Genomic DNA, 17,561 nt, shown 5'->3' on the forward strand with positions numbered 1-17,561 from the left:
CGCATTCCTTAAAATCTTTTAGTCATAGATTTGTACAGCACAGAAACAACCCTTCAGCCCAAATTGTCCATGCTGACCGTGATGCCAATCTGGGGTAGTCCCATTTGCCTGCATTAGGCCTGTATCCCTCTACTTTCCTATCCAAGCTCCTGTCCAAATCCCTTTTAAATGTTGTAATTGTATCTGCCTGTATCACTTCTCTGGGCTGCTCTTTCCATGTAACTGCAAAACTTGCCCTCAGATCTCCTTTAAATTTCTCCCCTCTCACCTTAAACCTAAACTACTTAGTTCTGGACTCCTCCCCTGCCCCCCTCCACCCACACACCTACCTTACCTATGTTCATAATTGTATAAACATCCAAAAGGTCACCCTTCATCCTCCATTGTTGAGAGAATAAGCCCGGTCTGTTTAATCTCTCCATTCCAGGCAACATGCTGGTGAATCTCTTCTGCGTTCTTTCTATTGCTACCACATCTCCTTGTAACGTGGTGGACCGGCAGACAATGCTGCCTAGTGCAGCCTGACCAATGATTTGTAGAGCTGCAACATGAGCGGCAAGAATGAGCCATGAAGACCAAATAAACTCCATATTCTGCAAGTTTGAAATGGGGAATGCTGGAAGTACTCAGCATGTCCAGTGACAGCTGTGGGGAGAGGTTGTCATCCTCAAACCTTAACTCTGCTTCTCTCTCCACGGATACTGGTTGACCTGAGTATTTCCAGCATTCTTGGTTTTTATCTTAGTGTTCAACATCCCACAATATTTTGTGACAATAGTTCAGTCATACTCACCAAATCTTGTGTGCAGTTTTAATGAGATCTTGGTAGAGTCATCTGAGAATTGATAAGGGTTCGCAAAATGTGATAAACATTTAAACTGTGCTTCCATGATGGTTAGTGCAGGATTTGGTGAATTGTGGCATCTTGGCATCTTTCCTTAATGCTGATGTGTAATTCAGCCATTTGGAAACTACTCCAGCATTGTTATACATTACACATTTCTTGTCCATTCCGATACTTCTAAGAGTGGTTTCTGAACTTGCAATTGTCAGTTCTAAGTTACTTCTTCCACATGTTTCTGGTTACTAATGTCAAATTACTACGAGATTGTCTTTAATGGTATATTTGATAAGACTTTCATGTTGAACTGTCAAAGAATGCTGCAGAATTACAAGTAAAATGAGAGATTCTGGAATCTGAAACAAAAATGGAAATGCTAGATTCGTACAGCACAGAAATGGGCCCTTTGGCCCACCACATTCATGCTGACATTCTTGTCCATCTGCTTTAATCCTATTTGCCCGCATTAGGACCACAAGCTTCTGTGCCTTGATGAAGGGTCTTTGACCTAAAATATTGATTGTTTTCCATTTCCACAGATGCTACTTGACTAGCTGAGTTCTTGCAGTTTTTTTGTTGTTTTTGTTTGCCACAGTATTACCTGGGTTTCCTTCTTATTTCGTTCCCATTCCCAATATGGTACACCCTATGTCTAAAATTCACTTGTTAGTTTTGGTACACATGAATCCTGCATGCTGTACGAAATTTGTATGAACGTTGTTTTGAAGATATTTAATGTGGAATAAGGAGATCAAGTCTTTGCTTGAAGGGGTTAATGCTCTCCAGATCTTCTGTGACGTTATTAAAAATGGGTTGGAGAATATGCTGTTTAAACATTGGGGGATACTGTGTCATACAAAATACAGTTGCCATCATTGCCATTTATTTGTGTCCCACAGTCTGCAACCCATCTTTCCTGCAAATGCATATTTGAATCTCCCATCAGTGCTGTACCATTGTTTTTGTCCATTTTCTAAATCACATAATCGCATTATTCATTGCATTTTTCACTCTGCTTAATCTAGACCAGTAAATTCACCATCCTTATGAGACCAAAAAGTAAGTTTCTGACCCCGTATCGATCCATCAAAACATCCCTGCTCACACATCTGGAATGTACTTTGGACATTTAATTCTTTTATCTGTCCACACTTTGATTCTCTTTGGCCTTGATTATTCTAACACTTACCAGGCTGGCTTTTCACTTTTCATGCTCTGTAAATTTCAGACATAAACAGCTCCCTGGTTCTATTATTTTAATCAACATCTCGTCCTGCTCACTCTTCACTCTTGTCCCAGATGACCTACGTTGGTCCAAGTTGCCCAATTTTACTTCATAATATTTAAAAATAATTTTTCATTTTAACTATCCCTACTTTTTAACCTCCAGTCCTCTAATTTCTGCATCTTATGTGTTTCAGCTTCAAGTTATGGAATTCCTTGCCATAACCCCACTAGCTTCCCCCCCCCCTTTCCCTTTTTCTTTAAAATCTACATTTCTGACAAATATTTTAGGCCACCCTCGGCTTATTTATTTTTGGTCATTTGGTCATTCTCTGAAACAGTGATGTGATTTTTGAAAGTAATATTAGTTTATAATTGCAAATTGTTGTTTGTGATGTGTGTAATCTTTATAACCTCCCAAAACATTGCATATACAGTTAACAGTAGGCAATGTATTTCAAGCTATTATGTAAATAAAAAAGGTAGTACTTTTATACAGAAAGATCCTACATGGATGAATGCAATGAATGACCAAGTTAATTTGTTCTTGTTCGTATCAGTCTATTGTAACAAATATTAAGACAAACTTGGTTAAATTCAATACAATGTTAATTTTAAACATTTTTGTTTTCCCCATAGAATGCTGCCTTTTTATATGGCCTTGGTATTGTCTACTTCCATTATAATGCATTTCAATGGTGAGTAAAATACTTGTGGTTCCCCAGTTGGAAATTAATGTGTACAGTAGTATGTATCAGATTAACTTAATCTACTTGTGGCAATGTTTTGAATCAAATTTGAGTCCTGTTTGCCTTGGAACAGCAGAAATAATTTAGCTGGTGGGCTTATTGCATAATATAGAAAGGGGTAAATAGATTTTCCAGTCTACTTGGTGTTTTATAAAAATACTCAACGTTTATCAACTCATCAAGTTTTCTTGTCCAATTTTGGCTTACTGGATATGGGATCATATCCATCAGGCTGTCAGAATGTAAAGTGGTGCTAACTGCAATCATTTCCCCATCTTTTTATTCCTTAATATCTTCCCCTTTTAATCACTTAAGTTTGGAACTTGCTAAGGGCCCTACTCTTGTCCCTAGTAAGGTCACCCAGAATCTCAGTTACCCTTTGTCCTTTTAATTCTGAAGTATATGCTACACATTGGCTTGGTCTCCAGGATAAAGTAAAAAAGGAACAACTAAAACTAAAAATCATTGTTTCAAAAGAATAATGGTCATTGGGGAATTCATTTCCATTGGAATATAAAGCTCAAAATGGAATTCCATAAAAATGGAATTTGAGCTTATCTATTACTGTTAATCAGTAACTCTGTTTTCCTCTTAACTGACCAAAGATCTCAAAATAACACTTGTTCTTTAATATCATGAAAGATTTGATATAGTTATTAAAAATTGTACTATGCAAGTCAAATGGCTAAAACATTTTTAAATTTATAGAATTAGTAAAATATTTTGTTCTTTACCCCAAAAAGTTATCATTCTTGGCTGGAGAGAACCTGAATCTCAAGTTATTTAAATCAAATAACTAGATATATGAGGGGGGAGTGTTGGTGGTTAAGACGTTTGTAAATGGTAAAGGAGATTTGGCCTATAAATTCAGTTGCATGACACTGGTTGCTTCAGTACGATGCAACTGAAACTTTGTTCACTCCAGAGTGGATTGCATTTGTGATATTTCCAGTTGCAAATTGAACTTGTGCTAATAATGTAATTTCCTTGTCAGTGATGAATAGATGTTATTTCCCACGTAATGCTCCTTCGTAGCATTGACTGATAAATAAGAATCACATTCCTGAAACAACCAGGTTTTAATAGCACTTACTCAATTTAAAAGTGATCTTTTCAACCAGCTCCCAATGCAGTGCTATCAATTTAACTCTGGGAGACCCCTTCAATATTACTTGATGGTTTACAATGGTGGAATGGGAATGGCACAGACAGCTGTCAAGGTGATAAGCCTCAGTTGATTTCACTTTGCCCAGCAATCTCTTGACTTCTGTTCCTCCTCACCACCACCAAAGCCTGTTTGGACATTTAACCATTGATCATAACCAGATATGCCTTCACTTTTTCTTTGCATTCTGCACAATGGCACAGCATGCAAATGAAAGTGTTTGTAAAAGGCTTTGAAAATTGCCTGACATCTTGGGCTTTTACTGCTACTGGTCTGCTGCTGTGAGCCTAAAACCAAAATGTCTGTTGGTGGACCGCTGATCATTGGGCCTTTTTTGTTAATGCAGTTAATTGTTGAGGCCTTGGAATTTTAATGTCTATGTTATAAAGTTTCAAAATTTTTATTTAATTTCTTGTGACCAAACAGGAATGAGCCAAGTTCATTGGAAAGGTTAAATTTAATATAATTGTGCTGTACTTCAGTGTGAAAGAACGCTCAAATAACTATCTGAATCTGTGAATCAGTACAGGATCTCCTTTTTTTTGTTGTATTGGAGAGAAATAATACAGGTTTGCTAATCTGTATTTACTAAATTTCACCAGTATTCTCCCCGTTTCTGAGACACATAAAGGTTGGCAAACTGTATTTTACTGCTGTCTGAATTTTGCGTTGATTTCGTGTTTGCTTATTTTGTGACTGCAATCAATGTTAATAAAATGTATCTTTATTTTAAATTGGGTAGATGCTTTGGTTCTGGGTGTTCTGCAGTTAGGTGTTTGTAATTTAAGAATTATAATTTATAATTTAAGAACTGTTTGTTCTTTCTGACAACCAGTCTATTGAAGCTTGTGGTACAGTGATAACTTTGCAGAAGGTTCAGTTTTCTAGAATTGCCAAGGTTGTGGCTTAGCTGTTTTTGACAGATAGTGTTCTTCAGAATTGAAAATTTTGGCACCAACCCAGTGAGGTGCCTTGTTTCCTTTCAGTGGTTTAAAATTTTGTATAGTTGTTTTGGCCACATGAGGGGTGATAGAGGCACAGATACAACAACAGTGAACGTATAAAATTGGCTTTTATTGTAACATAAGAGCAGTTTAGATTTGTGCATTGAACATCGGCATGTTTTTCAAAAGCCATTGGTTCTGTGTATTATAAGCAGAAAAATGAAGGACTTCACAGCTTGGTATCACGGCTCTATTTCACTTGTGTTGTTGAGTGTTTTGTAAAGATAATTTATTGGTATTAATCAGTCTGGTTAGTTATCGAAGCACAAGTACTGATAGTACTTAGAATTTATTTCAAAGAAACCAAATAAATGTACCATTGTGTTGCACCAGAGTGTGTAAAATTTGCTTCCCGGTGAATCATTTTATTGGGTATATGTTACACACTTCCTGTTTTCAAACTGTTGGTTTGAACATTAGAGTTGTTACTAAATTTATTTTGCATTAATGGTGACAGATAAATTGTGATGCTTCTGCAAAGCCAGTTCCAACACTATTGTTATAGCAGTCACTCCAAAAGCTTGTGAAACTCTCTGGTTGTCCATTGACTACCTATGAGCATAGTAGAGAGCAGTGGAAGATAACTTGATCTGTAATTAATACATAATTTAAGTTGAGGAAGAAATGGATGGAATACTCATGACTTAGTAGGTAACAGTTTATCTCCTTGCATTGTGCTTATCTACGTAGGGACTGGTAGAAATAGAAATGAGGCAGAAAATCTCATTGCATTTCTAAAGTACCTTCATGAACACTTAATATTCTGTAATTCACAAGGCTGCAGATTGAGAGTTGGAAGTGGAATTAACCTAAACAAATGTTTTGGCTGGCGTGAGGACAGTAGAGTAACTGACATATGATGGTTCTGTGACTTTGTTAAGAATAGTGTGTGGAACTATGAACAGTGGGAATGAGAGCTGTTTCTGTATTTCATGCACTATGAATCCATCTGAACTTGAAGGTGTAAAAGAGACTTGTTGATTGTAACGGTTTGCATGAAGTAAATTTTGATGACCGTTGATGCAGCTGTGTCTGTGATACCTGGAAAGTGTGAATGCTGGGAGTGTGTAACCAAAAATGTCTTGTAAAATTATCCATCTTTTTGATAATGTGCTCATTAGAGGTAATAATTTTGTGTAAGTTTGCATTCTGTCACATCTTTTGAAAGGAAAATGATTTAATTTCTAGGGAACCCAGATTCAGGAGGTATTTCTGTGCCATTAATCCACATTTTAGACATGATTGTATTTTTTCAAAGTATAGGCTTATCAGACAAACTTTGGGTTTCTGTGTGTCGGTATATTTATTTAAAAAATATCTCAATCCCATGCCAAAACTCTTTCAGAATATAAAAAAATAGCATTTATGAAAAGAGACATGAGAGGGCTCAGCCACAGAGGCAATTCGCATGGAGGTCAGAAATAAGAAAGGTGCAATTACGCTAATGGGATTATACTGTAGGCCTCCCAATAGCCACCAAGAGGTGGAGGAACAGATATGTGGACAGATTATGGAAAGGTGCAGAAACAACAGGGTTGTCATAGTGGGAGACTGTAACTTCCCTGGTATTGATTGTAACTTCCTTAGTACAAGAGGCTTAGATAGGGCGGGGTCACTTCAATTCATCCACAAGGGGTTCCTGAAACAATATGTGAAGAGTCTAACTAGAGGAGAGAACATACTGGACCTAGTTTTAGGAAATGAGCCAGGCCAGGTGACAGACATGATAGTGGGTGAACATTTTGGGAGTAGTAACCACAACTCATTATGTTTTAAGATAGTTATGGGTAAGGATAAAATTAGATTTTGAAGGAAGGTACTAAGTTGGGGGAGGGCAAATTACGACAGGATAAAACAGGAGTTAAGGGGCTTTGATCGGGAGTAGCAGCTGTTGGACAAGTCCACATCTGGCATGTGGGAGTTGTTCAAAGACCAGCTGATCAGAGTTCAGGATCGGCATGTTCCGTTAAGGACAAGGATGCTAAGGTAAGGGAACCTTGGATGACCTGAGAGGTCTTAAATTTAGTCAAGAAGAAAAAGGAAGCATATGTAAGGTTTAGGAAGCTAAAATCAGACTAGGCCCTTGTAGAATATAAAGTGCTCAAGCAGAGGATTAGGAAGGCCAAAAGAGTCCATGAAATGTCCTTGGTGAGCAGGATCAAGGAGAATCCCAAGGCATTTTATACTTGTATTAAGAAAAAGAGAGGGTCGATCCACTCAAGGATAAAGGAGAGAATTTGTGCTTGGAGTCAGAGCAAGTGGCTGAGGTATTAAATGAGTACTTTCCATTAATATTTACCAAGGAGAAAGATTTGGAGGATAGTGAAAGCAGAGTGGGGCATGCTAATGTGCTGGGACATTTTGAGGTTGAGGAGGAGGTAGTGCTGGGTCTTCTGAAAAGCATTAAGGTGGATAATTCCCCAGGGCCTGATGGCACATATTGAAGAATCTTGAAAGAAACAAGTGAGGAGATTGCTGGGGCTTTAACAAAGAACTTCTCTGTCCTCATAAGCAACAGGTGAGGTCCCTGAGGACTGTAGAGTAGCAAATGTTGTGCCTTTGTTCAAGAAGGGAAATGGGGATTATCCAGGTAGTTATAGGCCAGTGAACCTCATGTCAGTGGTAGGGAAACTATTAGAGAGGATACTGAGGGATAAGATTTATGTGCATTTGAAAAAGCATGGCCTGCTTAGGGATAGTCAAGGTGACTTTGTATGGGGCAGGTCATGCCTTACAAAATTGATTGAGTTTTTTTGAGGAGGTGACAAATGTGCTTGATGAGGGTAAGGCAATGGATGTTAGCAAGACATTTGATAGGGTCCATTGTGGTAGGTTGATTCAGAAGCTAAAGATGCATGGGATCTAGGGTGAATTGCAAGTTTGGTTTTGGAACTTGCTTGCCGATAGAAGATGGAGAGTAGGGGTGGAAGGCTGTTATTTTGGCTGGAGGTCTGTGACCAGTGGTGTTCCGCAAGGATTGGTGCTGGGACCTCTGCTGTTTGTGATCTGTATCAACAATTTGGATGAAAATGTAGATGGTGGATGAGCAAGTTTGTGGATGACAGTAAGATTGGTGGAGTCTTGGACAATGTAAAGGACTATCAAAGAATACAGTGGGATATAGATCAGTTACGGATATAGGCAGAGAAATGGCAGATGGAGTTTAATCCAGGCAAGTGTGAGGTGTTGCATTTTGGGAGGTCAAATGAAAGGAGAACGTATACAGTTAATGGTAGGCCTCTTAATAGCATTGAGGTACAGAGGGATCTCGGAGTCCAGGTCCATACCTCGCTGAAAGGGGCTACACAAGTCGATGAGGTGGTGAAGAAGGTGTATGGAATGCTTGCTTTCATCGGTAGGTCTGTTGAGTGTAAGAATAAGGAAATCATGCTGCAGCTATATAAAACTTTAGCTAGACTGCACTCGGAGTATTGTGTGCAGTTCTGGTCACCCCATTATAGGAATGAAGTGGAGACTGTGGAGAGGGTGCAGAAACTTGGGTTGTTCTCCTTAAAGTGTCAGAAGCTGAGGGGAGATCTGATGGAGGTTTTTAAAATTATGAGAGACATAGATAGGGTAGACAGTCACTGTTCAGCTGTACTGTTCTATGTTCTAACCAAGCAGGTTGGAGTTTAGTTCTTTCAAAATGTGTGTATTGAATGTTACATGTGATTATTTTCAGTTATCAGTCTTCAATTTTTGGATATGTACATATATGAAAGATTAATCTTCAACCAAGGCAAGAGAAAGCAATGGAAACTATAAAATGAATTTTTCATGTGGATGTTTCTTTTTATTTTGTTGCTTCCCATTAACCCTCCTCTTCTGAATGCAGCAGTAACTTGTGTTGTAATTCCAAATGTACACGTACTGATTTTTGAGCCTGTGGATCTGTTTCCATCTGCCCTTTACCTCTCCCCTAACAGTTCCCATTATCACCTTCCTTCTTTATCAGATTCCAGCACTGGTAGCCTTTGTGTTCCCAATTGCCGTCCTCCAGCAGCTGTCCCACCAACCCACTTACCTGGCTCCTTCTGCCTTTTACTTGGCTCCACCTGCCTTTTTTTTTGTGGAGGTGTAAGAGACTGCAGATGCTGGAATCGGCAGCAAAAAATGAGCTACTGGAGGAACTCAGTGGGTCAGGCAGCATCTGTGACGCATCCAGATGGTATGTCTCAATCCACATACTGCCTGACCCGCTAAGTTCCTCCAGTAGCTTTTTTTTTGCCTGTCTGTCTCCTAACACCTACCAGCCTCTCTCCCAACTGGCTCCATCTGCCCATTATCCTTCACCCCTTCTTGGCCTGTCAATTAGGAGGTTTTATGAAATGCACATGGACAAAAGGAGTAACTTGTTTGCTCTCTAGTTGAATGTACCTTGTTGATAGATGTTGTAAATGTCCATGAGTTCATGCTGGGCTTCATTGAATTACAAAGTATTGAGAGTTCAGTGTGGGGGTAGAATAGAGAATTAAAGTGACAGGAGCTCAAAGTCACACTTGAGGATTGAACTGGGGTGTTTTGCAAAGAGGTTAATTTCATACATGCCTTGTCCCAATCAATATCTTTGGTCACTATCGCAGTTTTGTTTCCTAGCCGTTAACTCCATCTACAGTCTGTATCAATGATGTGACAGAGGAGTACCAAATGTCATATTTCCAAGTTTGCTGATGATATTTATTAAAGTGGGATTGTGAGTACGGAGGAGAATGTAGAGAGGTTTCAAGGGGATATGGACACGCTGAGTGTGTGAATGAGGAAATGGCAGATGAATTTGTTCATTGAGACAGAAAATGGAAAGCTAGCCTTTATTACAAGAGGTTTTGAAAACAGGAATGAGGAAATCTTATTGCATTTCTATAGGGCCTTGGTGAGACTGCATGTAGTGTATTGTGTCAAGTTTTAGTCCCCTAACTTAAAGGATGTACTTGTCACCTAGGGAGTGCAGCAAAGATTTACTTGACTGGTTCCAGGGAAGGAGGATATAAGGAGAGGATTTACCATATGAGGAGAGGTTGTGCCAACTGGGACTTTATCCTTTTAGAGTTCAGAAGAATGAGGAATCTAATTGAAACTTGCAATTTTTTAAAAAAAGACTTGACAGGCTGGATGCCAGGAAGATGTTTTCCCTGCCTAAGGAAGTCTCTGGCCAGGGGGCATAGGCCATTTTGGACTGGGATGAGAACTACTCTGAGAGTGATGCTTTGGAACTACCCTGTAAGAATATGGAGGCTCACTTGTTGCATTCATTCAAAATGGAGATTGATAGATTTCTGGACATTAAAGGACTTGAAAGATGGTGCTGGAGGATTAGTTGTAATCTTAAGGAATAGTGACAGACTTGGATGTCTCCTATTTCTTATGTTCTTGTGATGGCAATTTGAATAATGTGGGTAGGTGGTAGACTTTTGTTGGAGGTGGTCACTGCTTGACTCTTATCTGACTGTTGTCTTTGTCTTGCTACCTGCAAGCACAATCAGCTTCATTGCCGAGGACTTGCAAATGGAATTGAACATTGTGTAATCATGCCCACTTCTCACCTTGTGATGGAAAGATGTTAATGACGTGATTATAGTTTCAGTGTGTATACAATTAGAAATAGAGACACAGACAATCAGACATTGGAGCAGAATTAGGCCATTCAGCTCATTGAGTCTGCTCTGCAATTCAATCATGGCTGATTTCCCCCCCCCCCCCCACTCCATTCTCCCGCCTTCTTCCCGTAACCATTACCAATCAAGAACCTATCAATCTCTGCCTTAAATACACCCAATGACTTGGCCTTGACATAGGCCAAAGAAGGAAACGTTAGGAAAAGTGACCCAAAATGTCAAAAATTTAATTTTTAAGGAATATCTTCGGTGAGGTAATTTTAGGTGCAGTTTGATAGATGATGTATAGCTGGGTGGGAAAGTGGGTTGTGAGGGGAAATGTAAGGGGACTACAGAGGTACAAATTGTGGTTATGTTATTGGCTAAGGTGAGAAGTGGGGATGTGATTTTCCATTTTTTTAAAAAAAAACTGAGACTGGTAAATGGTGCAATTAAGAGGTATTTGGGTATGCTTGGGCAAGCATTACAAAATATTAAGGTAGGTTAGACTGAAAGGGTAGCTCCACGTGTGATTGCGTTGATGCACCGCAGACTGCTGGCCACTTCAAATACAATACACCCAGATGTCAAGCAAGTGTCAGTTTTGTGGTTCTGTCACAAATTGTGGACAGGAGATGAACTATGCAAGAGAAAAAGATACAGCAAGTTAGGAAGGCAAGTTGCGCGTTGGCCTCTATAGCAAGGTGTTGCAGGGTATGGATGTTTTTCTGCAATTATATCAAGTTTTGGCAAGACTATATATGAAGTTCAGGATAGATTTTTGTTCACTTTGGCCAAGGATGGATACAGTGGGACAGCTGAGTCCCACTTTGGGAAATTGAGAATAGGCCTTGTGTCCTTTAAGTTTACAGAATTGTGACAGGTCATCGTTTTGGAATGAGGTCCTTTATGATTTAGATGGAAAACTTCTTTATCAGAGGATTGTAAATTTAGAAAAATTTCTTAGGCCTGTGGGTGTTTGGTCATTAAGGATTGATATATTTTGGGCTACTGAAGGGAATTAAGGAAAGTGGGAGTTGCTTTGGAAGCTCACTGTGATCTGATTGATCAACAGAGTGGAGTGGAAAAGTCAGATGGCCTATTACCCCTATTGTCTGTGGGATTTTAAACTTTTAAGTCAATAACATAAAAATAAATTCTATTTCTTGGTGAATGTTAACATAGTTATGGAAAGATGTAGCATAAAACTAGCCCTTTGGCTACCAAGACTGTCTCCTTGTATCTGCACTAATCCTATCCTTGTGCATTTCATTCTCTCTCTCTTTCCCCCCCCCACCCCCCCCCAACCTCCGACACACCCCACTCTTTATCTCTTGAGGTTGTCCAGAATCTGGTTACCATTTCTTAATTATCACCGTGCCCTCTTTATCCATTATTTCTGTGATGGGTACCTGTATTAACTTCTAGTTAAGCAACGCCTTTTCTAAAAAAACAAACTTCTAGTTAAGCAACGCCTTTTCTAAAAAAAACAAACTTCTAGTTAAGCAGCGCCTTTTCTAATTAAAAAAAACTTCTAGTTAAGCAACACCTTTTCTAAAAAGAAATTCTAGTTAAGCAATGCCTTTTCTTAAAAAAAAGAGTACAATCTCTCAATGACCATGTTTCTCCCTATCTTGTTCATATGTTGGAAACTTTTAACTCTGTGAAAAAGCTGTGGTTCTGTAATTCTAGCATTATGACCATCTCCAAATCTAATCACTGCATGTTTGCCAGAACTCTAGGTTCTGGAATTCTCTCACTCAGCATCTTCGGTTCTCTCCCTTTCTTTCAGCTTTAAGATTCTGCTCAAAATCCAACTCTATGACCAAACTTTTGTTTATCTGATCTGATAACCCCCTTTTTTGCCTCAGGATCAGCTTTCGTTTAGTATTCCTGTGTAGGCAGTATGTAATATAATTGTAAAGAAAATAGGGAAGTTGTTTTGAGGTATTTGTCTTTAAACTTGAGAGAAAAAAAAATGACAGTTTGGAAGTGAAGTCTGCAAACACAAGTTTCAGTGTTGATATTTTCTTGTGGAAATGTAACAATCCAGTTATATCAGTAGTGAATTAATGTATGTGCCATGCTGACTGCATTAATGGTATGGGATGCAAATTCATGGAGTTGTACAGCATGGAAAGAGGCTCTTAGGCCCATCTTATGCATGCTGACTAAGATGTCTTTCCAAGCTAGTCCCGTTTGCCTGCATTTGGCCTATATGCCTCTAAACCTTTTCTATCCATGTACCTGTCTAAATGTCTTGTAAACATTGTAATTGTGCCCACTTCTACAGCTCATTCCATGTACCGACCACGCTCTGTGCGGAAGAAATTTGCCCTCCGGTCCCTTTTTAATCTTTTCCCTTTCACCTTAAATCTATGTCCTCTAGTTTTAGACTTCCCTACCCTGGGGAAAAGACTGTAACCATCCACCTTATCTATGCCCCTCATAACTTTGTATACCTCTATGAGGTCACCCCTCAGCCACCTACACTCCTGGGAAGAAAGTTCCCGCCTCTCCTTGTAACTCAAGTCCTCTACTCCCAGTAACATTCTCGTGAACTTTTTCAGCACTCTTTCCAGCTTAATGACATCCTCCCTTTTGCTGGATGATCAGAACGGCACTCAGTACTCCAAGTGTGGTCTTACCAATGACTTGTGCAGTTGCAACATGTTGTCCCAATTCTTCCATTAATGCCTTGACTGATGAAGGCAAGCATGCCAAACACCTTCAGCACCCTATGTCGCCACTTTCAGGGAACTATGTACCTGTACCCCTAGGTCTCTGTGTTCTACAACATTCTCTAGGGCCCTACCATTTAACGTGGAAGCCCTGCCCTGGTTTAACACCCCGCACTTATCGGAGTTAAATTGCATCTGCCATTCCTTGTGCCACTTCCCCAGTTCATCTAGATCCTGTTGTAATCTGAGATAACCTTCTTCACTGTCCACATCGCCAGCAATTTTGGTGCCATCTGCAAATTTGCTAACCATGTTAACGATATTGTCATCCAAATCATTAATATTGATGACAAACAACAGTGGGCCCAGCATCGACTCCTGTGGCACATCACTGGTTACAGACCTCTAATCTGAATAGCAGCCCTCCACTGTCTCCTTTTACCACGCCAATTTTGTATCCAGTTGGCTAACTCAGCCTTGAATCTGTGTGATCAAACATTCCAGGCTAGCCTACCATGCGGGAACTTGTCAAAGTCCATGTAAACTGTGTTGCCCTCATCAATTTTCTTCATTACCTCTTCAAAATACTCTATCAAATTTGTGAGGCATGATTTCCCGTGCATAAAGCCATGTTGACTATCCCAAATCAGTCCTTTTCTTTCCAAATGTTGGTAGATCCTGCCCCTCAGAATCTCCTCATGTAATTTTCTCACCATTGATGTTAGGCTCACTGGCCTGTAGTTCCCTGGCTTGTCCTTGTAGCCCTTCTTAAATAAATGCCCACATTTGCCATCCTCCAGTCTTTTGGTACCTCACCCATGGCTAAAGATTATGTGAATATCTCTGCCAGGGCCCTTGCAATTTCTTCCCTAGCTTTCCACGATTTCCCAGGATACACAATCAAGCCCTGGGAATTTATCCATCTTAATATGCCTTAAGACCACCAGCACCTCCTCTGTTGTAATCACTATTCATTTCCCGTAATTCTTTAGCTTCCATAACCACCTTCACAGTAAATACAGACAAGAAATATTCATTTAATATCTTGCCCATCACACATAGATGACCACATTGATCCTTAAGGGGACCTGTTCTTTCCTGAGTTATCCTTTTACTCATACTTGTAGAATCTCTTAGTTTCAGCAGATAAGGTAAAGGAGAATTCTATCTCGTGCCCTATTTTGCCCTCCTGATTTCCCTCTTGTGTACGCCAACATCTCGTATATTTCTTAACAGATTTGTGTGTTCCCAACTGCCATGCTTGACATATGCCTCCTTTTTCCCTGACCAATGTCTCTATCCCTTGTCAACCAGGGTCCCCTAATCCTTACAACCTTGCCTTTCATTCTAACAGTAATATGCAGTCTCTGAACTCCCCCTATCTTTCTTTCAACTGCCTCCCTCTTGACAGATGTCCCTTGACCTGCAAATGGCCTCTCCCAGTAAACCATTATAAGTTCCTTTCTAATGGCTTCAAAGTGTACCTTGTCCAAATTTAGAATTTTAATTTGTGGGCAGTCCTGTTTTTTTTTTCAAGAACTATTTTAAAACAAATAGAATTATGGTCACTGGTCCCAAAGTGTTCTCCCACAGACACTTCAGCCACTTGCCCAGCCTCATTTCCCAAGAGGAGGTCCAGTGTTGCCTCCTCTTTGCATATTCTTTGAGAAAACTTTCCTGGACACATTTAACAAATTCTCCTCCATCCAAGCCCTTTGCACTATGGCAGTCCCAGTCAACATGATGGAAGTTGAAATCACCTTATGTTACAGCCCTTGCGATCTCCGTGCATATTTGTTCTTCTAATCCCTGCTGATTTTTTGGGGGGCCTATAATATAATCCCACCAAAGTGATCATCTCCTTATTTCTGAGTTCCTCTTATTTTCAGCCTCACTGGATAAAACCCCAAGAATATCCTCTCCTAAGTACTGCTGAGACGTTCTCCCTATTGAAAAGTGCAACCACCCTCCTCTATTACATCCACGTCTATCATGCCTGTTGCATCTGTACCCTGGAACATTGAGCTGCCAGTCCTGCCCCTCTCTCAACCATGTTTCTGTTATGGCTACAATATCCCAGTCCCATGTACCAGTCCATGTCCTGAGATCAGCTGCCTTATCTGTCAGGCTTCTTGTATTAAAGTAAATGAGACCTTCCTCACTTCCTGTCTTGCCCCTGTCTGTCCTATCTATTGAAATTGCTCGCTGAATGCATTAAGTTAAAACTCGGTAAAGACATTCAAATGACTGTGAGGATTGAGAACAACTAACTTAGAATTTGGTATTTGTCAAAAAAGTTGCAGAATTCTGCATTGTTTGAATTTGCGGAAATTGTGCTTTACTTGAACAGCAATATCTTTGTTTTGCCTTTGTCTGAGTCTAAGAACAAGCATTTGTCATGTAATTGTTGAGTTTTGTGTGAAATGGCAGTTTATACTAACTTAAACGTATAACTGTTCCTTGAGCTTACAGGTATCACCTTCAGTATATCCTTGTTTTGCATTATAATTATTTGATAATGAATGTACATTATGTAATTTTATCTTTACATCAAAGGCCAAGATATCTAACCTGCTGATGTGCTAAGTTTCAAGGCTTTGTTGCTTTAGTCTAACTTCCATGGCTGGGAATTTTATTTTTCTGTCTGCGGTGGTGTTTTAGTTCTACTAAAATGTTAATGCAGATTCACAGAATTAAGGTTGTATGTCAATATCCATTTTGTGAATGTTCACCCTGGACAGTTGTGTTTTGAGAACTATAAATTGCAGTCAAGGACACTTTGGCACTGTGATAAACAGCTTGTGATTTTAAAAATAAACTTGAATTTTTAAATAGGAGAAATGAATAAATTTTTGAGGAAATTTGGTGTTAAATACACCATGTAATTCACAATTCTGCATTCAGGAGCATTACTTTCATTTCAGTGTGGAAAAGTTTTATTCTTCATGGAAATTCACTTGCATTTTTCCGTTATGCATGCTTTTGCCACATGGTGTCACTAAGTTGCACTAATTCCTGACTGGCCAGACTGTATGTACATGTGTATCCATTATATCTTAAGATTTTAATGTGAAAGTACTATCATACGTGTAAGGCCATCAAAAATAATGTAGGTTAGCTGGAAATTCTAAAGCCACGCACACAATTGAGGGTATCCTCAGCAATGTTGTATCAAACATAAAATATGTAATTTGATTTGTATGCTTTCTGTTATGGCTTTTCTCTCAAAGGCAAAAAATAAAGGCATTTTTGAAAGTAATGTTTTGTGCAGAAATGGTATTATGTTTTATTCTTTGTACTAAAGTGTCATCCTACATCATTTATCCTGGAAGAGTAGTATATGGAATGGAATAATGCCAGTGAAAAAGAGTAAAAGGAATTGAACTCATCATCTGATTAAGAGCAAGATATGACACTTGAAGGATTAAAATGACAGTCAAACAGGAGTACGCTATTCAGCTTGGAGCCCATCCTCTTTTGAAGTTGAGAAAATATCCAAGGTCCATTAGCTCACGATACCATAGGTTAACACACAACTTTTTTCCGTTAACTCATTATTGGCAATATATTATTTTGATTTTTTTTAATGTGTATAACTCAACAATCTGCTTAATTTCAATATACCCTTTTCGTTTAATTTAATACTCTTACCTTGCTTGATGACCATTGTGGCCGTACATAACTGCTATTGAAGTTATGTGTTCTGTAGTGTTTGGCACTAAGAATTTATAGATTTACTTATTAACAAGTTTACCCAATTTCCTGGGGCCTGTTTATTTCCTATCTCTAAAAGACATGCCATACCTAAATTTAAGGCTTTGGTTGTGTCATGTGAAGTATCAATTTCACTTGTACTGAGATAACTTTATACATGATATTCACAGCATCATACATATGAACATAAAACTTAAAAGAAGGCCCCTTGAGCCACCTTTGGCTTTCAGTAAAATTATGGCTGATCTGATTGTATTTGCATGCCCATTGATTTGTAACATTTCACCCCTTTGCCTATCAAAATTTTGTCTGCTTCTGCATTAAAAGTATTAAACAACTTTGTTTCCACTGCACTTTAAGGGAGAGATATCCAGATATCTGTGCTTGTGACTGTGAGAAAAATAATTTACCCCATTTCTATCTTAAATGGGTGATCCTTTTTTTTTGAAATTGGTGCTAGATTCTCCCATGAGGCAACATGCTCTTCACATCCATCCTGTCAAGATCCTTTAAAAGTTTGCATGTTTCAATCAAGACCTCTCTCTTTCTTCTAAACTCCAGCAGGTACAAGATTAGTCTGCCAAATATTTCC

The 17,561-nt window shown here is 39.1% G+C and overlaps 1 protein-coding gene across 1 annotated transcript in view; it reads left to right on the forward strand.

Moving 5' to 3' along the window:
* The window catches only part of kdm6a (lysine (K)-specific demethylase 6A), a 167,135-nt gene that overhangs the window by 43,370 nt on the left and 106,204 nt on the right, over positions 1-17,561 (forward strand). Inside the window, 1 exon segment of the mRNA XM_052013319.1 lies at positions 2,705-2,763. Coding sequence (XP_051869279.1) covers positions 2,705-2,763 — 59 coding nt within the window.

The sequence above is a fragment of the Pristis pectinata genome, chromosome 4, assembly GCF_009764475.1.
Source record: "Pristis pectinata isolate sPriPec2 chromosome 4, sPriPec2.1.pri, whole genome shotgun sequence".
Taxonomy (NCBI): Eukaryota; Metazoa; Chordata; class Chondrichthyes; order Rhinopristiformes; family Pristidae; genus Pristis; species Pristis pectinata.